General features: G+C 39.2%; 3 protein-coding genes across 4 annotated transcripts; 1 reads left to right on the top strand and 2 right to left on the bottom strand.

Annotated features, from left to right (window-relative positions):
- Positions 1 to 40: 40 nt before the first annotated feature.
- On the bottom strand, positions 41 to 14710 carry LOC136427658 (probable E3 ubiquitin-protein ligase RNF144A-A). The gene is made up of 11 exons (XM_066416703.1): positions 14584 to 14710; positions 12646 to 12714; positions 10971 to 11128; positions 10372 to 10476; positions 9915 to 9975; positions 9402 to 9511; positions 8913 to 8948; positions 8666 to 8730; positions 5074 to 5218; positions 4505 to 4594; positions 41 to 1506 (listed from the first exon to the last, which is right to left on the bottom strand). Exons 3-11 carry the CDS (start codon positions 11097 to 11099, stop codon positions 1348 to 1350), a joined length of 900 nt encoding a protein of 299 aa, XP_066272800.1. The 5' UTR covers positions 11100 to 11128; positions 12646 to 12714; positions 14584 to 14710; the 3' UTR covers positions 41 to 1347.
- Positions 14711 to 14935: 225 nt separating this feature from the next.
- On the top strand, positions 14936 to 20468 carry LOC136427657 (protein DEK-like). Its single transcript, XM_066416702.1, has 13 exons — positions 14936 to 15051; positions 15911 to 16106; positions 16312 to 16424; positions 16654 to 16687; positions 16911 to 16987; positions 17209 to 17303; positions 17480 to 17600; positions 17723 to 17902; positions 18133 to 18247; positions 18572 to 18642; positions 19339 to 19422; positions 19802 to 19870; positions 20039 to 20468. The coding sequence occupies exons 1-13, from the start codon at positions 15007 to 15009 to the stop codon at positions 20048 to 20050; spliced, it is 1212 nt and encodes a 403-aa protein (XP_066272799.1). The 5' UTR covers positions 14936 to 15006; the 3' UTR covers positions 20051 to 20468.
- Positions 20469 to 21071: 603 nt separating this feature from the next.
- On the bottom strand, positions 21072 to 26191 carry LOC136427659 (small ribosomal subunit protein eS7). 2 transcript variants are annotated; one of them, XM_066416704.1, is made up of 7 exons: positions 26167 to 26191; positions 25379 to 25466; positions 24796 to 24867; positions 24232 to 24375; positions 23690 to 23754; positions 23061 to 23211; positions 21072 to 21188 (listed from the first exon to the last, which is right to left on the bottom strand). In XM_066416704.1, the coding sequence occupies exons 2-7, from the start codon at positions 25457 to 25459 to the stop codon at positions 21108 to 21110; spliced, it is 594 nt and encodes a 197-aa protein (XP_066272801.1). In that variant the 5' UTR covers positions 25460 to 25466; positions 26167 to 26191; the 3' UTR covers positions 21072 to 21107. The 2 variants fall into 2 exon arrangements, with proteins under 2 accessions (XP_066272801.1, XP_066272802.1); XM_066416705.1 differs by having other exon boundaries at positions 26040 to 26172.
- Between the last annotated feature and the right edge of the window lie 24 nt (positions 26192 to 26215).

Genomic DNA, 26215 nt, shown 5'->3' with positions numbered 1-26215 from the left:
GTAAAGATGAGAACATATCATTGTAATAATGACAATGGTATTACATGTATTTTTACAGCGCTGCTGAAAACATTGTTGAAAAAAAAATACTAAGATGCGGTATTGGACAACAGTACTGTATTTTGATGTATTCTCCAAGCAGAGGATGGGTTCCGGCAGGTTTTTGATGTGTTTTTAGGCGTTTTTGTCGGGCTTTCTACTTCGTCTTAAACCTTCCGGAACCCATCCTCTGCTTGGAGAGTAATTTTGATGATAATTTCCAGCAAGAGTGCTGAGAACGAAAGAAAGGCCGCACACACATTTTACAGAATTTCCCATGACAGTTTTTTGGCAAATGGAAAAAAGATGGCAAACTTGTTTAGAACAACAGAACCAAGCATACATGGGAATGACAAAGAAGGGGTAAAGGGTACAAAATGAAAAAAAATCATAAGTGCACAAAACAAAAACTGCACGAAACTGCCCATCAAGTTCGAATTTGTTTCATGCCACAGTAAACAGGTAGACATGCCACCTGTTTTAGAGGTGGTTCCATGTAGGGTTCTGTTTATGTACTTGACCCTTGCCCTTTATACATATCTTAACAAAAATTGAAAATACAAAACACGTACCATCTAATACAGAACCGAACATTTGCCAAGATACAGCTGGGAAAAGTTTGATACATTTCATATTCAATGATCAATACTAAAGTAGGCATCACAAGCACCAATCAGTATCATTTGTGTGATCTGCCATTAGTACACTGCAGACAGACTGGCAGATGTGGAAAACAGTCTGGAGCAATGTTTCTTGTATCTTCAGACATATGTAAGATAAAGATTCCTTGTACAACTTAGAGGAACAATTTTGTGCAAGTAAATCTGTTACATACTGTACTCTCCATACTGTACAAGGGACAGGAAATACTGTTGTTTTATGTACAATAGGCCTCTCTGAAATTATTACAATAGTAGCCACATTACTACAAGAGTCTTACTCTCCTATGCCCTTCACAATATTGATGAGGCAACTGCACATTACAAAACTTCATGGGCTAAAAAGCTAACAGGTTTTGCAGCTATAGAATCCCTTATCAAGACACAATCATTGATGGCCAACCAATTCTGTTACCTGTTACTGTCATGGTAGATTTACTATCATAATAACATTTTTACACTTTTCTCCATTTGTCCTGGATACATGTTTGTAAAATTTACATAAAAAGGTTATTGCAAGATAAATCTTCTACCTAAAACACCAAATAATAAGTAAGTCCTTTTTAATCCGGTAACAATTGCACCACTTGGGATCATGTGCAGAGATTTGCATGACGGATGTAGCAGCATCTTCCGTTGCCAAAGTTTGTCAAAGTTCGACGTTGTTGTCTGGAACTTCGTCGCTGCAGCATGATTTGCAAGCCTTGCTGGTCATGCACTTGCCGCAGAGCAGGCACGGCGCTGCCAGCAGGAGGAATGGGGAGGCCACGAGGAGTAAGATACCAAACCCAGCAAACAGGCCAACAACCTGGGGAATCATACACACAGGTTTATTGTTTATTTTATTGTTTATTGTTTCTTCGCATATGTACAATACAATATAAAAACAAAGAGAAATAGAGTAAAGAATACATGCAGGAGAGGCCAGAAGCCTATACGGCTTTTCGGGGGCCTCCCCTAAACTACTCAAATGGGATTTTTACAAAATTATATATCATCGAAACTAAAAAAAACTAACGAAACAAGAAATTGGAATTTTAACATAAATCAATGAAACAAATGAAAAGAAGAGGAACTACAAAGTAAATATTGAGTTGTAAACATAATAAGTATTATAATGAATAACAATTTATAAAGAAATAGGTCAAAATTATACAAAAATAACAATCATATGAATTATTTTGTCATCAGATACCAAAGGAAAAGTGGAAAACAAGGAAAACAAACAAATCAGGAGAAAGTAATACTTGGATGTTCTATGATATCTATCTTTAAAAGTTTTTTGAAACTAGGTAAAGACGAGCAGGACTGTAGAATTTGGCTGAGATTGTTCCATACGGTGGGGCCTCTAAACATTATTGTATGTTGTTTTTGAGTAGTTTTTGTCATAATTGATCTTAAAAGATTATGTTGTCTCGTATAGTGGTGATGGATATCTGAGTTGAAATTTAAAAGACCTTTGTATTGTTCAGGTAGGGAAGAGCTATTATGGACAATTTTATGGACAAATAAGGCAATTTGAAATTTATTAATGTCAAATACAGTCATAACATTTAAATCACGAAACAGAGCTGCTGTGTGTGCTGTGAATGACGCATTGGCTGCTATTCGTACAAAGCGCTTTTGAAGGAGGTAAACAGGATTGATGGATGTTGTGTACGTACTACCCCAAATTATGTTGCAATAAGTTAGATAAGGGTAAATCAAACTGTAATAAAGAACCATAAATATGTTTCGTGACAGCAAAGATTTGACTTTTCTAATGATGCCTATGTTTTTGGAAATTTTTTTGCAAACAAAATCAATTTGGTTCTTCCATGAAAGTTTCTCGTCTATAATTACGCCTAAAAAACGGGTGTGACTTACTTGATTGATAGCATTGTCATTAATATAGATCCTAGCCTTTTCTTTATCGTATTTCTTGTTCCTTCCTACAAAGATAATAAAATTAGTTTTTTTCACGTTAAGGGACAATTTATTTGCCTTAAACCATTGATTTATCTTATACAATTCATTATTCATAGATGTTACTAACGTGTCAAAATTTTTGTGGGACATAAATAAGTTTGTATCATCTGCAAATAACAGAGCAAATAATTTATTTGATACTGATGCCAAGTCGTTAACATAAATTAAAAACAAGAGGGGACCAAGAATGGATCCTTGTGGTACGCCACATGTTAAGACATTTTGGGAGGAAATATTATTTCTATTAGAGACGAACTGTTTTCTGTTAGTTAAGTAGTCTTTTAGCCAACGAAGGGCAGAGTCGGTAAATCCATAGGTGAATAGTTTGTTGAGAAGTATGTTGTGATCTACTGTATCGAATGCTTTGGAAAGGTCAAGAAATATTCCTATCGTGTATTCGTTATTTTCTAAGGATGTGGTGATTTTGTCAACAAGTTGCAAGAGTGCCATATATGTCGAGTATTTTTTTCGAAATCCATATTGATGCGCATATAATATATGATTGATTTCAAGGTGATTCACAATCCGTTTATAAACTAATTTTTCCAAGATTTTTGAGAAGGCCGGTAAGATTGATATTGGACGATAATTGGTGAAAACACACGGATCTCCGGCTTTGTACAATGGTATAACTTTGGCTATTTTAAGGTCTGCTGGCACTTCTCCGTTTCTCAGAGAAGTCTTAAAAACATGTGTTATTGGCTCTAGAATTTCGGGAACAATCTGTTTTAACAGCAAGGCACTTATTTCGTCTTGGCCAGGAGCTGCGTTTTTTAAATTCATAATTATATCATGGACACAGTAGGTCTGGTGGAGGAATGTAAGAGACATTCAGCATATTCACACTTCTAGCAAAGGCAACATGCTTTTGTAGAGTCAATTCCATGTCACCAAGAGGGTTTTCAGATGATATTGCTAATAAGTTTGAACAATTTTAGACAAAAGACTATTTCAGTCAAAATAATTCCAGACCGTTCAAACTATTAGAAATGAAAGTTTGAACATGTTTGAACTCATCTATATATTTTGGAAATATTATGAAAGTATTTGCACAAATATCTCTTTATTTAGAACAGTTTTCAAACATCTGTGTGATTGTTCTACTGTTGGAACATGTTCCAACATTTTGCATCATTCTCAAAATGGTAGATTTGGGTTATTGCCCCCATAAAAGTAGGTGCTAATCCGGCTCTATTGTCTGCCTCTGTATATTTTTAGATTTCAGGTCTGGACACTGGCAACTCTTTTGTCTTTAGGTGTCTATGCATGGCACCTAGGCCTAATCCCCTATACTTTGAAGGGATGTGTGAATTGCCCTGTTCCCAGCCCACTGACCCAGTTATATCATATTTGTAGAATGTTGGAACATGTTCAAACAAATAATCAATCTATGTTGCAACAGTTTAGAAACTAATACGAATAATGTGTTCAATGTTGGAAATTTGTTTAACCTGTTGGAACACAGCAGAAAATATTTAGAACATCAAATAAATGTTGGAAATTGTTCTTAACAGTTACTTATCTCACATAGATTGTTACAAAGGTTTTGTAAATGTTAGAACAAAAGGCAACAAACACCCTCTCGGTAATGTGGAATTGACTCTAATGTGTAAATTATTCATATATCTATATCCATAACTTGTACTAAGCATCACTTGGTAGCTGAAATTTATGCATTAGAGTGTAATAGTTACAAATACATGTATCTTACCACCACAATGAACTGAATGGTTCAGTCAGTCTTAAACAGTTTCTGACGTCAAGAACTAGCAACAAATTTGAGGAAGGTATTGATTGATGGTGAAAGTATGGTGAATCCTACAGGAAGACATGCTCACCTGTGTCCTGTACCAAATGACGGAGGCCCTGGAATGTCCTAGTTTCTTGCGGCATGGACCCTTGTCATAATGCCTCAGGAGAAAGTCATCCTGCAGAAGGAAATAAAGAGAGCAGCATTGAGCAAGCAGTTTCCTGAAACAAGAGGAGGCCCCAACAGCAAAGTGTCATTCATCATTATCATTGTCGCCGCTTTTCAGTTCACACAGAGACGAGCCGTCATTGCTTTCCACCTTGATTTGTTTGATTTGACTTGATTTGTTGACAACAAAGTGTCATTGCCAATGTTCAAAGAATAGTCTGAACAATAAACATTAAAGTAAATAAACAACGAAATCCAAAAATAAATCAGTACTGAACACTGCAATTCCTGCATGAGAGAAAAACAACCCAAAGGGGATACATATGTAATCTCCAAGCAGATCTACACGGTGCCAAAAATAGCCAGAGAAGCTCCAGCCAGAGAAGATCCAGTCCGCACCGTCTTTGGCCGACTGGAGCTTCTCTGGCTAGCATATATGATTTTTGGCACTGTGTAGATCTGCTTGGAGAGTAATACTTATGTACTTACATCCAAAGATGCAAGGCAGTACCAACAGAAGACATGACGGCATCTCTTGCACATCATCTGTGCACATCCCTCGTCCCTCTCTATGGGCAGGTGGCACTGGGGACACCTCTTCACTATGGCATCTTCATCAGCTTGGAATGGGATTCTGGCAAAGAAAAGAGTACAGAGTATGGTAGACATTAGGGGGGGATAGCGGTTTGCTAGACCTGATTCGCACCTTTATAACATCCAAGAACCGAGTCCAAAAAACCTGAAAGCCAAAAACCGAGTCCAAAAAAAACCTGAACACGTACTAACAAAGTACAAATATATTTTCTATATTGTTTGATAAAAAGTGTTTTGAGGCTTCCCTCTGACAAAAAAGGCATTAAATTTCAATATTCAAATATCAAAGACTGGTTTGTCTTGAAAGTCTTCTCACCAAGAAACTTTTATAGTCGTGCGTGCCAGTATTAATTCTCTATGCTTAATACTGGTCTAATAAAACAAAACATCAACTGGACAGGATCAGGTCCAGGTTCAGGTTCGGACCTGATCCTAAATCTCTGGACCTAAACTTGGACTTGGACCTTATTAAGCCGAACCGGTATCCACCCCTAGTAGACATACAAGGTTTAACTACTAGTATATTCTTCTCATCAATTATTCAATGACATGACCTGCTAAGGTTATCTGTGAATATATCAAGGCATTGTTGTTTGAATATAGATTATACAAATATTGTCACGGTTAATGCGAAAGCTTATCTTTTTTCGCTGTGAAAAGTGTAAGTCGTTTTTTTTATATAAGGCCACACCAAGTTGATTTTATGGATGACATCCTCTGGAGACCCCAAAACTAATGCGCGCGGGCGAAAAAAAGAAAATCCAGCACAAAAAAAAATGCTGCTAAACCACAGGACTACTAGTATAAAGCTGGTATTGCGAATTGAACCACAGAACACAGTTTATTTGTAGGAGGTACATGTAGGTTGTCTTGTTCATCAAAGCAGACTCAGCGCAAGTGATTGATTTTTAATATATTGACAAGAACGACCAAAGAAGTATACTATCAGAAGGTATTTGGCTCCAAGGACTGTGGATGATATATGACTGTGATGAGAATACTCATATACACCCATAAGGGCAGTTTCAACATACATGGCATTGAACTCCACAGGCCTCAAAATTAACTTTTTTCCCTACTGTCCCAGCATTGTCCCAAAAATAAATTTCAACTGTCCCGAAGTGAGGATGGACTGTCCCAACCCTATTTTCAGAAATTATGTATTACAACAACTGTAAAGCTCAGTAAGAGTACAGTATTGCTGTGTAAGCTTATTGTCCATTGAAATAATCAACTCAGATTCAAACTTATCTTTTTTTTTTTTATTAGAAAACAACAGATTTATTACATTATATCTTATGGATAGTAGTGCAACGTCCACTGCACATTTACAGGTAGACCACTTGCTGCAGTGTCTTATCATGTAACAAGTGGCAAGTGGGAACTGGGAACTTCAAAAAGTCATTTTAAGAACATAATCTTTTTCTGAAAATAAACAGTACATAGTGAGTCACTGAGTGACACTAGTCTAGTACATTTACAGGGACCACTTGTACTTTATCAGTGGCAGGTGGGAAGAAAAGAATGAACAGTGTTCTCGACAGGTTTTTTTCACAGCATCGGGGCAGGGCAGCCCCCGACGGGGTCCAGGGGCAGAGCCCCGTTGGGGGGACCCAGGGGGGCGAAGCCCCCCGGAAGCTCTTGCATTTTAGGGTATTGAGAAGGCTTTTTTTTTCAGTTTTGAGGGTCATATTTATGACAATCGTGGCAGTCAATCAACTTCTCCACAGGACCTTGACATACAATACTTCTGGTGAAAGACAACTTGAAACTCAGAAACAACAATATCAATAGTTTATTTAGCTACTCAACAATATCAATAGTCGATACCAGTTTTCCTTTTTTTGGCTGTGTCCGGCTGTCCTAAGTCGAAGCGCAACAATCGTCGCTGTCAGAAGTTTTCTTCGGTGCGAAATTGGAAGCGATATTCCTGGTATAGTACGCTTCGACGCCAGCATGTTTCCAGAAAAATCGCCGCCGAGGTGATCTTCCCTCGACGGTCGGCGGCGAAAATCCTAATACGAAAGTCCCTTGCCGCGGCCCTTGGCCCGTCTAAGAAATCGCGTCACCCCTCTCCCCCAAGTACATACGCCGCCGGCCCGTTCCAGGAAGCCGAAACCGCTGTTCTGCGTCTTACAGATAACGTGGAACTTCCGTCTAATAAAAACTTTGTACAAGCATCGCTGTGGGAAAGTTAAGGGAACGTAAAATCGTCAGAGGTTCGCTGTTGACTGGCACACGGAGATCCAACTCGCGCGTTTTCCCACAAAGTTGCCGCTGATTGACAGTCGGCAGCCTTTGATGACAGTCGCGACCATGGCGACGTCGGCGGCAGAAAGTCTGCTAAAAGGAAAGTCGGCGGTTTGTGGGCGGTACCACAAATTTGCAGTAGCCGAATCGTCCAATCATGGCGAAGCTTCTAAATAAGTTGAAACTTTATCTTCCTCTCTTTGTAAAAATTAATTTTCTGTGCATTAATTCGCTGTTATGGATGGGAAAATGACGTAACCTTGCTCTAGAAATTTGTCAGAAATACCGTTAAGAATTAATTCTATCCCCGCGCTGACAGAGAAAGGAATCTTTTACAAAGAACAGCTTCTGTGTTGGTCAACCGCGGACTGTCAACTTCCAAATAAGGAGATTCCCCGGGAATCTGATACATTTACGGCTGTTCTGATAGTCGGGAACCGCCCCGCAGATTGTGCACATGGAGACCTACTCGGCTATTGTTTACGTTTTCGCGCGATGCTGCCAGCGGCACACGAGCCGATTTACTGTGATTTCCCGCAACTTACCATTAAAAACTGACGTCGCCACACATTTGAAAATGACGTGGTCGTCTTAGATTACGTTTTGGTCGCTTGCGGTCCGGATCCGGTCTACCGCGGGGAGATCGGACATTCTGATGTTGATTAGTTGATTATTTTCCTATTGTCCCAAAAGTGTCCCAAATAGATTTTTCAGTTGTCCCGGCCTAAATTTTAGTGGCCCCGGGACATCGGGACATAGTTAAGATCGAGCCCTGCTCCATATTAAGCATTCCATGATTTACGCTCACAAATCTCACTGTGAGACCTCTGCCAATCCCTCTCCCATGTCTCTCATTATTGCACTGAAGAAACGTGTGAGAGCCACTCTGGATAGGTCGTGTTTGAAATTGTCTGGGCGATACTCGCTGGCCGCCGCGATCCTCTCGTACAACTGTGCAAACGCAAAATCCCCCTAGCCAACATCGATGGCATACCAATCCACAAATACGCCCCAGTTTTCCGACAAGCCGGCGCAATGCTAGCCTTTTGCGGCAATCTAAGTCAGCAAGTTCCGGAGTTCCGTGTAGCCTTGGAGGAGGTGATTTTTTTTTTTTTTTTTTTGACAACAGGCGAAAATCAATGCGCGCGCGGATGTCATCCATAAGATTAAGTTGGTGTGGCCTAAATGAGAAAGTGTCTGTTAACCCATTAGAAGTTAGGGTCACAAATAAACTCACCCCAAATCTAGTGAAGAGCCAGCTCCACTTTTGACAAACTCATCACAGGACAGGTCTGTGTGCCACTGGGGAGAACAAAACAGCTTGTTGAACATCACATGATTTTTAAATTGTAGTGCCTCATAATAAAGCAGGATAAAGCCTTAACTTGCAAGGAAATAGACAACAAACCTCAACTAAGACTCTGAAATTACAATGTGCCCCTAGTAATGACAATCAGATTGACAATCAGATTGACAATCAGTACCTTCAATTTACACCTTGAGCAGAAATTCAGTCCACACTGAAAGGTAAAAGAGAGTTGATAAACAAAATGGCAAAGCTTTATTCTTGCTATAAAACATGACCTTGTACCCTGTAGGATACAGACATCAAACTTTGTTTGAAGGTTATCTTATATAACATACAGCAAAGTCACACTTGCCATGTACCGACTGGACTCGAAATAGTGCAAAATTTGTGCAACCAAAATCAGACCTGTGCACCATATTTTTTACTGTGGGTGAGCCAGAGCACCTAGAGATTTTTGTAGGCTATAACTGATATATATAAAAGGTAGATATACATAAAGTATTATAATTGAACACTAGTATACAGAATATTCTTGAAATTTAATACAAATTCAAGTAGAAAAATCAATATAACCTTGTTGTACTTTGTTTGATGTATTGTTTAAAAATTTAAAGTTAGCTGTATAATTTCATATCAAAGCTCTTAGGAGGTAGGCAGGGTCTACCTTGGGACATTTGACGGGAGAGGCCTGGTACGGGTCTCTGGAGCACACGTGGCAGATGGTCTCACACCCCGCCTGGGGACACCATGTTCTCCTCGGGTCCAGATCAACCTCTGTGGAGTTGCCATGGAAACAGTGACAGGTCAGTTCGAAAGTCAGAAAATGTCAACAGACACCACAAGAACACTCGCTGGAAAAGATTGTCTTTGTGAAATACAACAAAAGTCACCATAATGTCTTATAACGCCTTATCTTAGGATCTTTTAAGATAAAAAAAGACAACCTCATGTCACCTAAAACTTCAGGTATGAGTTAGCCTGACTAAATCATGCTTGTAATGGTCGGCCCAACAGTACCACCCCCCTCCCCCCAGTGTAGGGGGTCATTAACCCCAACAGCGAAAAATTGTGTAAACACAGGCTAAGGTCTGAGTGCCCTATACATTTTGCTATTCGTATATGCCATGTGTGCCATTTCTTGTCAACACACAATGTAAAAGAAAGCTTTGTTCCTTACCTCGTTCAAACTTCAGCTTACAGTACCTATCATACAGCTTTTGGTCCACAAGTTTCTGCACCTACAAAAACAGAGGAAGGCAATTTCAGCACTGGTGTAATGCCAACTCAAATAAGTAACATGTTAGGTTGACATTTATTTGATTTACAAGTCTGCAAGCAAAGATGCCAAATTTAGCCTTTAAAAAGGGAACTATTAGCGTAGTTTATTAGTACAGACTATTCCCCATCTGTCCAACATAAACGGTGGAGGTGCAGACATTATTGAATTTCCCCCCTGCCATGGACTAGTTCACATACTAAAATCTGCTTTTGTTTTCAGTATAAGTAACCAAGCAGAGAGTAAAATAGAAAGGTTTTGATCCCCCACACATTGGGTTGCACCACATATCATCACTGTGAGTCATTGTACCTTGTGCTGACGTGGGTGTGTGCACGGTAAACAAACTCAGACTCACCTCAAAGGCTTCCAGCGTACCCTGTTTAGGACAGGAGGCATCTGGGCAGGTCAGGGCAAGAACAGTGCCTTCCCTAATCATCACCTGAATGTACTGCTTCATACACTGTCAACAACAGACATAGAATCTTTGATAAATCCAAGAAACGAACATGTTTCAGACCATTAACTATGCCATACCCATTTTTCTACAGACAACCTAAGAAAACAAATATCTTGTGGCAATTTGCCACCCTTTAAAGGTCACCCGCCTAAGGTTGCGGGCAAGGATCAGACATTTCCTACATACAAAATTTCATAGTTTATCACAGACTTTGTCAATGATTTGCATTGTTTTGAGAGAAAGGTCCTATTAAACTACTTTTACACAGCCCCAACATCCAACATGCTGTTAGTGTGTCCAAAGAAAAGGACAATCATTTTTAGAAGCATGCAAACAAACCTGCCCTTTCTGACACAGTGTCTTGTAATCATCTACAACTCAACAGTATCATATTTCTGTGTTTGTCAAGTACTGTATATCTTTTACAAAACAGAATTGAACAGAAAGTAAAGCAATAATAGCATCATCGAATGATCAATCTTTGTACTGGCACTTACAGCAGAACAGAAGGAACATCCACATTGTTTGAGCTCATACATGTCCGACAGTGTCTGTTCTGTGAGGCACAGTTTGCAGCTGACTGCCGGGTCAATAGACAGGTCCCCCTCTGTGTTACTCACAGCCATGGTCACAGTTATCTAGGCTTTGACTCTTTCTGAAAAAGACAATGTATGAAACATCTTAGATGCAAGGACCAAACCACAACAATGACATGTCAGTAATGCCTGTTCCAAATCCAATCCTCGCATGTGATCATATAAACTGGTATTACCTGAAGTACAGCCAATTTATGCTTTACCAGTGATCAATTGTGCAAGTACCGGGAAATTACCTAAAATACTTTTCAAACAATGCAGCACAAATCATTTATGATTTACAAGCAATCAATAGCGCAAGTACCGGTGAAAAATATTACCGCATAATTACTTGTCTTCTACCACTAGTACCAGCTTCATTAATTTTTTTCATCTTGGCATCAAACCAAGTCTTTGCCTGTATGCCTCAGCAGTTATAACAGGCACTCGAACTGACATTGAAAAATCAGGTGTACAGCAGTGCTTTTCTCTGCAATATGCATGACAAGTGCGGCCGTGAGGCCAATTTTCTCTCATTATTCATAGCGTTGTGGCAAAATTGACCTATTTGGTGACTTTTCTTCACAGATTGCTACATCCTTAGAAACACTGATCAATTATTCATTACTACAAAGTGACTCTTGTGAAGGGCTGACACTATTTATAGAAGTAGCAATATACACCATTTAGATTCAAGAGTCTTGTCATTTTTCAAAAGATTCTTAAGCAAAAAATGGCTAAAATAAAACTACGGTATGAATACGGTTTGTGAGAAGTTGGCAACATCTATGTTTGGCACAAGCACAACTAAAATAGTACTGGTTAGGGGTGGATCCCGGTTTGGCTTATTAAGGTCCAAGTCCAAGTTTAGGTCCAGAGATTTAGGTTCAGGTCCGGACCTGAACCTGAACCTGATCCTGTCCAGTTGATGTTTTGTTTTATTAGACCAATATTAGCATAGAGAATTAATACTGACATGCACAACTATAAAATTTTCTTGGTGAGAGGACTTTCAAGATAAACCAGTGTTTGATGTTTGAATGTTACACTATTTTAAATGCCTTTTTTGTCAGAGGGGAGACTCAAAACACTTTTTATCAAACAAAATAGAAACATATATTTGTACTTTGTTCAGTTTTTTTTGGACCCAGGTTTTAGGCTTTCAGGTTTTGTGGACTCGGTTCTTGGATGTAATAAAAGTCCGAATCAGGTCCAGCAAACCGGTATCCACCCCTACATGTGTAGTACTGGTACTGGCAGAAACAAAATGGATGATATCAACAATAATGATTCCGTTTTTGAACAGCTGGTGATGTACTACCAGATTATTTCTGAGGTCCTTAGACAAAAGAGAATACAATCAATATGATCTGTTGATCAATCAATGATACAAAATATCCATTTGTATCTACACCATCTTCAGAGCTGCTAAATTTCCAAGAGCCGTAACAACTAGTGCAAGTACAAACAATACATCTTCCAGGCTCCTGCATGTTTCAACATTACAAATGTGTAACTATCAAAGGGGTCTGGTAACAGTAAAGGGGTAAAGAAAGCAGGTACATCGTACATTGTATAAGCATTGATGTATACTTACTCAAGACATCACATGCTGAAACAAAGGCAGGTGTCTGCATTATGGCCTCAGATCCCTTCAGTTCCCATACTGAAAAATCATACAAAAATCTGTTATTGGTGAAGATATGAACAGAAATTCCCACATCAGTTCTTTCACAAGCACAAGAACTTATTGGATTACTTATGCAAATGTCAGGTAGGGGCATGAGGATCTTTATTGGGTTTACTAAGAGATGTTTATCATCCGCACTTTGCTGTAATCACATTATAGCATGATACAGTCTATTAGACCTGCTCCACTTACTGTAATTTCGACCAACTTGGAGGACACTTCAATTCTATGTCAGCTCTGTCAATTGAACTTAATTATTACATCCAAGGACATCCTTGTTACCGGTACATCTAAAGAAATCATACAATTGTCTTTTCTCAATTCACAAGCAAAGCATAGGGCACAAGTGACATTTTTGCTGAGTGAAATAAAGCTTATATTTAATGAAATAATTTGAATGCACTTTAAAATGAGAAGAAATAAAATATCACTGACATATCCACATAGTTTCTGAGGATTGGGAACTGGAAAGCGCAATCAATCATTCAGTGGCATAGATTTAAATGCAAAATTGATGAAAATGGCAATCAGGTTATAATCATCTAATTCAATCATATCCACAAACCCTGACCCAGGATATACTTTATGATATCTATATCATATAAATATTATCATGCATTTATTCATTTGACCTGGTGAAGGCTTTTTACAGGATGTTCCTATCGATAAGATTCCTGTCAATAAGACTTTTTCATGCACCATTGACAGGAAATGTTAGGAACCAATCAGAAGCCAGGGTATGCAACCAATCAGGGCATACCTTACAGCCTTTAATTGATAATAATCTTGTGAACAACACCTCATGATCGTGTCAGCCTTAACCCTTATTATAAACCAAACCATGAAGATGACCATGTAAATATCAATGACTTCTTGTCATTCCTTAAACCAAGACTGTTCAACTATTAAATGGATGTATATTGAGTCAAATAAATTCCTGTGCTTCTAGAATGCCCCAACTTATCCTGTCAATAAGACTTTTTTCACTATTGACAGGAACATCCAGCCCGGAACATCCTGTCAATAGCCAAAGCACTCCAATTTTTATCTGACAGTCGCTGGATCTGTGCTTGGTTCAGGTACAGGAATGACCACTGTGGCTGACCACAGGTGTTGGCCATGGTGATGCGGGGATTTCTCTTACATCATAACATAAGGTCCATCAGACCCATCCCAACTGCCCACACTACATGTAGTACCAGTAACAGGTCAACCCGTCCTATCCCCTATATTAAACCTCCTTGCACTTAAAAATTATCAACGAGTACAAGTACTCGGCGAAGATAACTACCTGACCTGTTCACCTGACGTTGCATGTGTGTTGGACAGTGGTTATAGATGTTAATTAATATAAATATCTGTTTCCACGTCAATGGCTAACCTTCGCAACTTCCGTATGTGTTGTTTCTATAAACCTAACCTTTCCGTCCTGTATCATAAGCGACGTAGAAATCTTCTTTTTTTTCGCCCACCCAGGCCAAGGGTTAGCAGGTGACCGTCCACTCGTCTGGTCCGAGCGTGAACGCACGTAACCAAGGATGTAACAGCCGCGGAAGGAAAGACAAATGTACCCTGAAGTTTCCAATTATGCTACATCGATCCGCCCTGACAGATGCAAATTCTGTAGTGGCTAAGAGATATGGCTACTTACCATTACAATGCAGCTACAACACACTTATATGCGATATTCTCGAGTCTAAAAAAATCATTGGTCTAGCAAGTCTTCCGCATCTGATAAAAATTCACTCTTGAAAATAGACGTAAAAAACAAGGAAACAGCCACAAATAAACAAACCTAAGAAATCCAAAAAGACACACATGTCCTATATCAATTCTCACGCTTACCTGGAGACTTAAATTTCACGAAAACTCCCAAATATCGCCGAAATATACGTCGTTACCATTCGCAAGTTTTTTCAGATCGCAACTCCCAAACATTCCACGGCGGAAGTGACCAAGGAACCGGAAGTGAACTCCTCTCGCAAATCCTCGCCATCGCACTTTTCAAGCTAACGAGAATTGGCGAGATGTGCATAATCTTGAAAAAAATCAAGTTCTTTGGCGTTTTATTACTGTGCAGAAATATATGTCAGTACTATCGTAATCTATTTTCATGTTACTACATTAACTTCACATATGAAGGAGAAATACCGCGCAAACAGGGAGAAAAGTTGAAATTTGTAGGAGGGGCTATGATTGGTCAGTTTTAGCTTCATTTCCCGCCATTTTTGTGGCCGCCATCTTTGTAATCTGGAAGGTGTGAACGCGATGTCTGAGCAGAGCGAAAACGGGTCCTCTGACTCTCCAACTGAGGTGAATTTAGACGAAACTTTCTTGTCTTCTAATTGTCATGTAGTTCTAGATTAGAACCAGCTCATATTCGCTGAGTTACGTCCTCAGTTGGTCATTATTTTCTCATTCAAATGTGCTCACCATACCTGCATGCGCTACAACCTGCACATGAAACGCACGCTTGGGCACCGTCTAACAAAAGCTATTGTTCATTGAGGCATCAAAAATGACGCCAGTTTCTTTCTGATATCGATAACAGTAATGATATGAAATTAGTGAATGTGTTTTTAAAATGAAGTAGCTGTCGCCTTTAGTGTCGCAACTTTGTTGGCCACAAAATCGTTATTTTTTCGCCACAAAATATTGTGACAAATCGACATGATTGATACATGAACATGGCTAGGGACGCGAATTAGCTTTATAAACTTCATACCGAGCCGTGCTTATATGATAAGTCGACTATCTATTAGCAAATATACCTGGTTGTCGACATATATATTTTAGTTCCACATCTGCCTTATAGGATAAATACTCCCAGGTCGTAGATGCAGATTTGTGGACAAAAGATATGCAGGCGTTACCCCAACTGCTAAAGAGCTTGCAAATGACGGGCTTATCGATAGGGGGCGTTATTACCTGGTGTGCTCTTGGACATAATAAACACCCCTTTCTATCTCCTATCTTTCTTTCAGATAGGCAACTGAAGAGTTCAGTGGCTTCATCATCGAATATGATGGACGGACTTCGTCAGTTTGAGAGATGAAATTGTAGCATATGAAAATGATGCATCTTTTATTTTCCACCACCATAGTTCTGTTGAAATGCGTTGGATATGAATTAGTGACTTGTGAATTAATTTGAATTACATATGTTCATACAGGAAACAACGCCAACAGCAAGTCCTCAGAAGAGTCCGCAGAAGGCAGCAACACCCAAGAAAGAAACACCCAAGAAAGAAACACCCAAGAAAGAAACACCCAAGAAAGAAACACCCAAGAAGGAAACTCCCAAGAAGGAAACTCCCAAGAAAGAGGATGAAGATGAGGATGATGAAGAAAGTAGTGATGAGGAGTTAGGTAAGTTTGATTACAAACAGAAACACTTAAAGAGAAGAGGACATTTCTAAATGTTTAAATGAATAGGTTTTTTCACAAAGTGCTCCTGCACCCTCTCCTAACCGAATGGTCAATACAAATTTGGTGCGAAACTTTAGATGGATAAGTATGAGAAAATCAAGATCCCTAGATCTAGATAAATGCGACTTTGTTTTCTTGTTATCAGTTGGCCTTTTAGAGAAGGACCCTGTGGTGGAAGGGAAGAGACAACGGAAGAAAACAGAACGACTTGAGGTGGAGGTCACCACTACTCCCAAGGAAGAGTTCAAGATTCCAGAGGTTGGCAGGAAATATACCCCATACCCCGTTTGCTACCAATGGCCTTAAGGCTCAGAAGGGATGTTGATTTGTAAGGACTTCAGAGGAAAAAATGGAAAAGATGTTATAACCATGTTGATCATGTAGGAGAACATTCTGTTGAGCACTGCAACCCACATGTCCACACACAAGATGTCATACAAACTCAAGGCCTAATAGGCTTACATCTCTTTTTCTTATTTCTTCCAAGGGCAAGGGAACCAAACTTGGTGAGATTGAAAGAGGTAGGTCACTTCTACAGTTTCTTGCACATTTTGAAAATGAAATAATATCAAAAGCAGCATATCAGTGAGTCGGAGGTAGGAGGCTAACAAAGTTAAGCATATTGCCAATTATGTAAGTAAACATCATTTTTAAGCATACATTTGCATTTCTTCTGCTGCAGAGTTTGAAACTTTGAGTTGTCTATCAATGAGGTTGACCTTGTGTCCTGTTTGTTGTGTACAGTTGAATGGCAGCTACAGCGGAACAAGTCGGAGGACCTGAAGCCTCTGCACAGAATTTTGTTTAACAAGGGAGGATCAGTGAGTAGATTTAGTCTTCCAGTTCTCTGTTTGCTCCTTTAGATACACTTCATAGCTTAAGACTCAAAGGTAACCTTGAATATGGGAATTCTAGTATGTTACGTGTCTATAGAAAAAAGAAATATGTTTCTTGACTTTCCCGTAGATTCCACAGCTTTCTATTCCTTCTTGACAAATTTAGATTTTAAGGTTTTCTGATTTGCGTACATGTTCTATTACAGGCAACTGTTGTCAAGAGACACATACGTCAGTTCAGCGGCTTTGACTTCGAGAAGGATTCCAAGGAATATGAGAAGAAGAAGGAACAGATTTTGAGGTTTCTCTAATTTCAGTCTATATCAATGATGAACAATTTTTCCACACAACTCGGCATACTTCACAACCTCATTACTCACATTGTAGGTGGATACATACATACTAAGATTTGGTCTATTTGATGTATATATAGTTAGATAGATACTGTACCTGACTTTTCATTGTTTCCCTGATCAGGTACACTGTTGCAGCCCTGAAGTACTTCTGTGACACGTTAGACATCGAGAAGAAAGGAAACAGGGATGAGTTGGTGGAGAAGCTCATGGAATTTCTGATGGAACCAGTGTCATCTGGAAAGGTTGGTCTGGCATCTAATTTTCTGTACTGGAAATGTGTTGATATATACAGCTGAGTTACAAATGCTTTACTTTCTCAGAGTCTCAAAATTAGGATTTATTTTACAATTGTCCTGTTGTATAGGCCATCCCACAGCCCAAGAAGAAAAGAGGCAGAAAGAAGAAAGGAGAGGGCAAGGCTGACAAAAAGGAAGGTGGGAAGAAGAAGAGGAGAAAACAGGAAGCAAAATCTGAAGAGGAAGTGGAGAATGACGATGATTCAAGTGATGATGAGAAGGAGGAGGAGGAGGAGGAAGAAGAGAAGGTAGTATTGATGGGTTTGAATGAGTTTTATAAAAATAAATAAGGAATATGTGAACAACCGCATGATTTATAATGATGAAAAGCTGTCTCACTCTTCATGTTACTACACATGCATAACTTTCTAAAGTCTGATGACTACAAACTAAATTGGTTGTGTCTTGTCTCACTAATAAGTTCATGTGTGTTACATTATCCTCTATGGGACTTAAAGACAATGTTTCCATTACGCAGCCCAAGAAAAGAAAGGCAGATGGCCCCAAGAAGGCTCCTAAAAAGACCCCCAAGAAGACACCAAAGAAACAGCTGAAGGTGAAAATGCAGAAACCAACGCCCAAGAAGAAACCAGGTTTGTGGAGCACAACCGTTTAGATGCAGCAAACCCCAGGTCCTTCTTGGGCAATTCCTCTAGAAGTGCCTGAGACAAATAAGCCAGACAAAAGCAGATATATTGCCTTTAGTGATCAAAATAAGAAATATATTCTTCAAAGAGGGTACCAGTATATGCAGAATTGAAGTGTGTGGTAAGTTCTCATGTAAAATCACAATCAAGGTTAGATAAATTGAAAGGGCTTGAGAGTTTTTAAGAATGAAAAGTAAGGATGGTTTAGAATATACACAGCTAAAGCTGACCATGTACCTAAAGTCACCATTGCTTCATTTCACATTGCAGCTGTGGAAGTCAGTTCAGATGACGAGTCTGATGATGAACCCTTGGCCAAGAAAATCAAGAAACCTCCCACGGTGAGACATTTCCTCTTCATTGAACATCTGAAGCATTGACTTTTTGAATATGCCATGGCATCAAGGATATAGATCCTTTCTTCTAAACTTGTGCAAGCTGCACTGAGTAATTCAGTAGTCAGTAGAACAGACATAACATTTAGTCTCATTGATTTGGGCTGACATGTAGGAATGATGATACACATATGGCAATTACTAGTAGTTAAACTCTGAACAATGAATTCCATGTGTTGCATCACAAAGCACATTCTATCATCTCATCAAATGTGATGCCAGCTTCTCTGAATATAGCTGTGCGCCCCTTAATACATGAGGGACCAGAACAGGGTAGACCCCACAGTGGCGGGCTCAAAATGGGAACACGTTCATAGTCCCTACTAAAACCCTTGAAAATCCTTCTTTTCCTTGAAAATTCTCCTTATTTTCTTTCCAGTTTTTATAAAACACGCCCTTCTGACTTTTAGGTGCAGCAGAATTTTTGAGATTGAAATTTGGGTTACCGTAGTACTATTATGAAGCCTTGTTGTAGTGTATTTTAACAGAAGAACTTCATTGCACGGCAATTGTACATGGTACAAAGTATGGCAAGAATTTGTAAACATAATACAAAGTAGAAGTATAGAATGATTTCCTATGAGAGGCAGTCACTGGTAACATCTGCCCAACAGTTCCATCCTCTATTTTTTTCTGCTTCAGAATGCTGAGCTGAAAGATGTTGTGAAGAAGATACTGGAGGGAGCCAACTTGGAGGAAATTACCATGAAGTCTGTCTGCAAGCAGGTGTGTCAGAGGGGTTGTGATACTTGGGAAGAGCCCAGAATAAAAAGGCAGTGCACTAAGATAACCCTAATTGCTATCATCTATATAGTCACTCACAGTTACAACTTTGGTCGCCCAAAGAAAGTCAGATCCTCATATGGAACAAATTTTAGCTTGGATGTATTTCTTTGTGCTTCATGTATCTGTATGGATTATTTTCTGGCACCCTATCTCTTCACCAGTAAGTATTTCCTGGGCACTAAAATAAATTTTGAGTCTTGTTCTGAGGGCTTGTATGTTTGGTTTGCTCTGGACTTCAAATTTCAATAGGATACCTATAGATATCAATAGGACAAAACTCCGACTTTGAAATAAGCTGTATACATACCATTGTTTCCAGGTGTACGAGAAATATCCAGAGTTCGACTTGACAGACAGGAAAGACTTCATCAAGTCCACTGTCAAATCAGTAAGTACGACCTTAGCTGTCCTTTCAAGAAGTTGTTGCAACTGTGGTGATTTGTATTTAACATTATGATAGATTAGTGTTTAAGTGAATGTCCTCAATATAATTGCAGGGTGGCTATTGTCATATCCCTATGAAGTACTGGTGGATATTTTTGTCATATTGTCACAGATCATCTCCTGAAGGAAGTGCCACAGCAAACGGAAAAGGGGACCCTGTAACGTAGCCTGAAATACGACCAAGAACATATTTTTAAACTCCAGTTTCTCCGCCATTGTAGATCATGCAATGTGACAGTCTGGGATAATTGTTCCTTTTTTATTGTTATTTTTCACATAAAGTATTTAGGTAACAATGTTTTTAGCATCAGAAGTATTTTCTTCTAGCTTATCTTCATCTATCTTAATCATTGACCAGTATATAAATAGTATTGTAATCTGGTCAAAGAATATGGATAATATGGATAATACTAGCGTGGTAGTGTGGTAAGGGACTAGTGCCATGATTCCAATACAAACCATTGTCTAAATATGTATGTGTCGTCTTGTGCTTGTAGACTGTATGTAGTGTGGCCTATTAAAGGATTTTTACGAATTTGTCATCTTCGTTTGTTGCGTGTTGTTTGTCATCTTAACAGTCAGTTCTGTAGTTCCTCCGAGAATACTTAGTAGACTGGAGCACACTCGGAGTACACTAAAGCCAGAGCACTCTAGAATTTCTTATGTCAAACTAGTCATAGTAGCTGAAGAGTTTTAAGTACTCTAAACTGGCTGTCATAATTAAGAACCGCAAAATTTTGACAAAGATATATATGAAGAGTTTAAAAAGTTTTGGGCTGTCTGTGTAGATTGACATAGGAGGTAGCTTTATCAACTGTAGAACAGTTTACTGTTAGCACACTGAAGTAGCAAGTTTGCACCCCACTTCCTATTGGTTGCAGAGTTAGGCAGTTTGCAAATGTTAAGCCCTTACTGATTTATGTCTTGGTTTAGGCCACTGCTCTTCTAGCAGTACTACACTTACTCCACAGTAGTAGGATGAGTTAATTTGGGATTCACTCACTCAGTCCCATAGCGAATAGCCATAATGGCAGTCTGTCCACAAAGGTTCTCCACCTCTGGTGGTCATGAGCCAGGATTAGGTAACTTATATATGCTTAGGTATCTATTCAAACACCATCAACAAGAAAACACACCACACAATGTTCAGGATAGGTTTTCAGTATATTTTTCTGCCCATTTTAGAACAGCTGGTACTCAGGGAATTCAAATGTCACATCTTTGCCAGTCAGCTTCTTGTACACTGCACTGTAGGTCTCCACCTGGAAATTAAACAAGAAAAAAGTTGTTGAAGACAGTAACTTACACCTGAGCTAGTACAGTAGAAACCAGTTAATTGCAATACGCTTTTTAGCAAAAACCGGCCAAACTGGCCAATTGCAAAGGATTCTGAAATCCCAAACCGTTTCCCATTAACACCATTGTTTATCGGACCCCATATACGCAAAGCCTATGATCGAAAAAATCGGCTAATCGGCAAAAAAATTGTCAAGTTGCAGCACATATTGAACCGAAAATATGCCAAACAAATCACCAAAAACGGCAGGAATGAGCCGACAAATTCTTGAATAAAGATATAAGATCGCTAAAAGGAACGAACTTGTCTGTTTTGAGTCGCAAAAGAGGGCGGTTTCTTCTGAAGTTTACGTTGATGGAGCGGCCGGGCAGATCGGGTGCACATCGGCACTGCATACAGAGAGGCGCGTGTAGGTTCACAGCCGTCAAAGGCGGCAGCTTATGCCTTCGTCTTCTTTTGCCTTCATGTTTCTTCAAAGAACATTTAATTTCTCAGACAACAAATTTTTACTCAATAAAAACACGTCTGTACCTGTGTTCTCTCTCATTATTCTTGCGTTCGTTTCGACCGTGCGACACGTTTGTTATCGCCATGCGTCTAAACCCGGAAGTGAATGTAGCGCTATTGACCTACCGCATTGAATGATGGGATATTGCTACCCACGCTACGTCCGCCATCTTTTTTTTACCGAGGACAATTTTGTGAAATATGCTCGTCGAATGTTGCAAAATTTCTATGTTTTCTATGGACATCGTAAGCTAAAATCTCGTAGATATGGCAATCAACTGTTTATTGTTGCATGAGTTACGATCATTTCCATGTGGTAGCTAATTTTTTGTTGAAAATGAAGACAACAACAAGGTGATCCTTTGTCTAAGTGTTGTCGTCGATTTTCATGTCTACAAGCGTGTATCATTTGTACCCAACTTTATTTTTGCTTTACTTTTGTAGTGTAAGAATATCAAAAGGTTGATAATTGTACATTTATCTGTCAGCTTGTGTTGTGCGCAGATAGCAGTGTTTATTTCTTTGTTTTGTCCGAGCGTCCGAGTAGAGTTAGAGTCGATAGCTCAAATATTTAGTGCATCGCATCATTCATCGAGTCGGTAGAAAACAACAATCTACGTCGGGAAATCGTACCCACAACAACGCTATTGTTGCAAATTATAAATGTTACAAGTAAATGTACTGATCTAAATAAAATTCGCCGTTATTATTGGTTAAATATGGCCGTGTTTGTATTTTTGTGTCATTGCGTTCGATTTACTGTCCACTGTCCCCCCCCCCCCCCCGGCCCGATTCAATCGGGTCAGTTTGAGCTAACACCTCATAATCGGCAAAGCCGGGTAATCGGGAAAATTGCGCTGACAAATAGGCATTGCAAATAAGCGGTTTCTACTGTATGTAATATGCGAGGCAGTTAAATGTTAAGTAAATGCAGAACCCAGTGTTAGATATTTTTAGTCTAGTTTTTTGTGTTGTTTCATGTAAGAACAGTGCACAAAAAATACATATGCACTGTTCAAATGTGAAACAGTCCAATATAGCTGCACTTGCCTGTCCTAGTAAGCACACAGCTAGCCAGGAAGATCGTCGGCAGCCTACAAGTTAAGACTTAATTACCTTGCAATTAAATGGTTACAGCTTATAATAAATACTACTAGCAATCTAGGCTAAAGTGGGAACGCGTTACGCGTAACAAAATCTGCATAGAGTCATATTCATTGCAACCTCTCTAGCAATATGACTTCAATGTAAGGCTAGGCCAATACATCACTGTGACCTCGTTGTGCCCCTTCTAGGTAGACCCACAGTGACAAATCTTAACCATTCTCACCTTGTGTTCGACATTGTTCTGCTGGGCCTTGTCGAGGTGCACCTTGGTGAAACGGGCTCCGTCCAGCTTAATCCTGATGCGCTTCCCGACAATCTCGCTAGGGAACACCAGGTCCTCAAGTATGTTGTCATGCACAGACGTCAGAGTGCGGCTGAGGAGAACAAAATCATTTTTTTAACACTCAATTTCTTTTATATCTCCTACGCACATTACATACAAAAAAGGGTTGTATGTGTAGTTTCACTCCGACACAATGCACAATAGATGTCTGTGCGATGCTGTAATATGAAACAGTCAATTTAGCTGCAGTGTAGCCTTAGCTAACATGATACTGTCAGCTAAGGAGATCTTTTTTGCAGCATCTCAGAAGGCTTATTTTATAACCCTGTGAACTACAAAAATACCTGAACCAGCAATAAATGTACCAGTGTAACAAACCAACATACCAGATCAAACTTGTAGGAATATGCTTTACAACTTTAGTTGCAATGGTCAACAATCAGTCTATGTACTTTCAATAAGCTGTCCAAAAATTGCTTACAATAACAGCCCTTTCAGCATCTAACGGGGAAAGGTTCATTAGGCTGACTACCATCTACATACACAATGACTAATGAGTCGAGCCTAACCTGCGAGGGCGCTTCTGCTTGTTCTTTGTCCTTGTCTTTCTCGTGGGCTTTGGCAAAATGCGCCTCTGTGAAGAGAACAAGGTTATCATCAATCCTACTGGCATGTACTCTAAAAATGGTTTAACAAAACTTGGAACAGAGATTGGAAACATTTTTTAGTTTTACAGTTAGTATTTCTTCTAGTAATAGGGAGTCTAAGACTTATCATCTGACTGGATATCACTGTCTTCAAAAGGTCATCATTCATCAATGTTTGTTGTACATGTAGTTTCACTCCGACACAATGCACAATAAATGTCTGTGCGATGCTGTAATATGAAACAGTCAATTTAGCTGCAGTGTAGCCTTAGCTAACATGATACTGTCAGCTAAGGAGATCTTTTTTGCAGCATAGTGACAACATCAGAGGGTTTATTCCATAAATTTGTAACCTAAAAATACAATGCAAAACAATGTAATTCAATTTTTGATCGCAAAACAGCTGTATTTCACTGTACATCATTTTTCAAAGAGAAACAAATTTCATCACACAGAACACCTACCTGTGCAATGAAGACAACATGTTTGCCACTGAACTTCTTCTCCAGTTCCCGGACAAGGCGCACCTGCACCTTCTGGAAGGCCTTCAGCTGCGGCACCGGCACAAAGATGATGATGGCCTTCCTGCTGGATCCAACTTCAACCTCCTGTGTACAACAACACAGGTGGTCAGTAAACAAAAGGATTTCTACCAACAACAGGTTATACTTCAGAGACATCATTCCATAAAATGGAGTAGTTTTTGTTTGCTTGTTTGAGATTTGAAAGCTGTAGTATAAATTACTTTCTTGGTGATGCATGATCTTAGGTTGTCAGTTTGTAGGTGTAGTTTCACTCCGACACAATGCACAATAAATGTCTGTGTGATGCTGTAATATGAAACAGTCAATTTAGCTGCAGTGTAGCCTTAGCTAACATGATACTGTCAGCTAAGGAGATCTTTTTGCAGCATCTCAGAAGGATCCTTTTATACTGCCAACATAAACCTAACTGTGATTCATCTTGGCAGTGGATAGCAGATATGGCCATCTTTTTTTAAAGGTAAGTTGCTGCAGATTTGCACCTACCTTTGCAGCTGTGATGTTCAGTTCTCTGAGCTGTGCCTTCAGGTCAGAGTTCATCTCCAGCTCAAGAAGAGCCTGCAGTGAAGAAATAGGTCAGGTCTGTCATGCTGACAAAACAAGCTTAAGCATTGTTCATTCAGTTAATGCTAATATTAAGCATTATGATAACAGTTCATTCAATCAAATATGTAGTGTGGCAGGTTTTATGGAGCATTTTTCAATAAGTACAGAAAGATGCTAGGTGTAACCTGCACCGTTACCTATTCTATGCACCCCGAAACCACCTATCATCATCACAGATGGAGGCAACTATCAGGATGCACAGAACTGTGATACAATATTACTATAGATAATAACTTATACTTTATTAGTGCAATAGTTAATGTCATATTCTGGTTCCAATAGGGCAAGCATGCAACGCTTACAATTCCACTTTGTAATTTACACATTTAATATCATTTACCGCCATCTTTGCTTGATCGTTATACATAGATCTGCTTAAATACAATATCGCTGACATTACCAACATCACACATATATTCCATAAAAATGTACATGCTATCATTTAAATCATATGTCAACAAACCTGCGAGATGGAGGCCTCAAACTCATCAGGCTTCTCGCCTGCTGGCTTGATGATCTTCGCACTGGCGCTGAACATCGCCATGGCTAGTCTACAATTCAATACAGCAAAATAATACTTGTTATATTGCATTGAAAACCTTACCTAAAAGAACTTGCTACATATGACTCTGCTTTATATGACAGTAATGGGGGACACTTGATGTCAAGTTTAATTTCTTCATAAGTATCATATCAATTCTATTAAAGCTTATATTGCAATATAATTTTTTTCATTTGACATCCAAAGGCATACTTAGCCTCCAACACATTGCAAACCAACGGAGGACTTCTTTCAACACATGTTCCTTTAGACGTCCCATGTCAGGGACTTTGCCTGGTTTCCAGTGGGCACTGTGCTTGAGTTTCTATATAAATTATGTCACGAACTTACGATCGTTTCTTACTTGACAACATAGGTCCAGAAATTGTAAAATCTACCTAGAGTTGAAATATCAAATGAGCAGATATGCAACAGTGCAGGCAAATTCACCCTAATCTCTTATCTTGCGTTTATCATATTACAGTATGATGAATTAAATCGACGCATGGAAGTCTCTACTTCAAAATAGTATAGCATATATCAAACACTCACTACTCAATACAGCAGTTCCATCCGAACTTACTAATACTACAATCGAAAGCATCACACCCAGGTTATTCAAAATAGTTTACTTGTCTTCAACAAAACATCTTCTAACACAAGAAATAATCCATATTTCGAAGAGGAATACTCAGGATCTTGCACCTTACCAGTAATGGCGGCCAGAAAGGCAGATTTTCCGCATGGCATTGTGGGTAT

The sequence above is a fragment of the Branchiostoma lanceolatum genome, chromosome 2, assembly GCF_035083965.1.
Source record: "Branchiostoma lanceolatum isolate klBraLanc5 chromosome 2, klBraLanc5.hap2, whole genome shotgun sequence".
NCBI lineage: Eukaryota > Metazoa > Chordata > Leptocardii > Amphioxiformes > Branchiostomatidae > Branchiostoma > Branchiostoma lanceolatum.
Note: the sequence above shows the minus strand (reverse complement) of the source record. Positions and strands in the feature narration are given on the sequence as shown.

What these genes read in the sequence shown, in the direction of transcription:
- LOC136427658 (XM_066416703.1), bottom strand. Translation starts at nt 11,099, where the DNA reads ATGGCTGTGAGTAACACAGAGGGGGACCTGTCTATTGACCCGGCAGTC. An exon ending in CTCCCGTCAAATGTCCCAAG is followed by an intron (nt 8,949 to 9,401) that starts GTAGACCCTGCC and finishes TTTACCTTTCAG; the next exon opens with TGTGGACTGAATTTCTGCTC. An exon ending in ACTGCCTTGCATCTTTGGAT is followed by an intron (nt 4,595 to 5,073) that starts GTAAGTACATAA and finishes TTCCTTCTGCAG; the next exon opens with GATGACTTTCTCCTGAGGCA.
- LOC136427657 (XM_066416702.1), top strand. Translation starts at nt 15,007, where the DNA reads ATGTCTGAGCAGAGCGAAAACGGGTCCTCTGACTCTCCAACTGAG. An exon ending in TGTTTAACAAGGGAGGATCA is followed by an intron (nt 16,988 to 17,208) that starts GTGAGTAGATTT and finishes GTTCTATTACAG; the next exon opens with GCAACTGTTGTCAAGAGACA. An exon ending in AGGAGGAGGAAGAAGAGAAG is followed by an intron (nt 17,903 to 18,132) that starts GTAGTATTGATG and finishes TCCATTACGCAG; the next exon opens with CCCAAGAAAAGAAAGGCAGA.
- LOC136427659 (XM_066416704.1), bottom strand. Translation starts at nt 25,459, where the DNA reads ATGGCGATGTTCAGCGCCAGTGCGAAGATCATCAAGCCAGCAGGCGAG. An exon ending in TGAACATCACAGCTGCAAAG is followed by an intron (nt 24,376 to 24,795) that starts GTAGGTGCAAAT and finishes TGTTGTACACAG; the next exon opens with GAGGTTGAAGTTGGATCCAG. An exon ending in AGAACAATGTCGAACACAAG is followed by an intron (nt 21,189 to 23,060) that starts GTGAGAATGGTT and finishes TTTAATTTCCAG; the next exon opens with GTGGAGACCTACAGTGCAGT.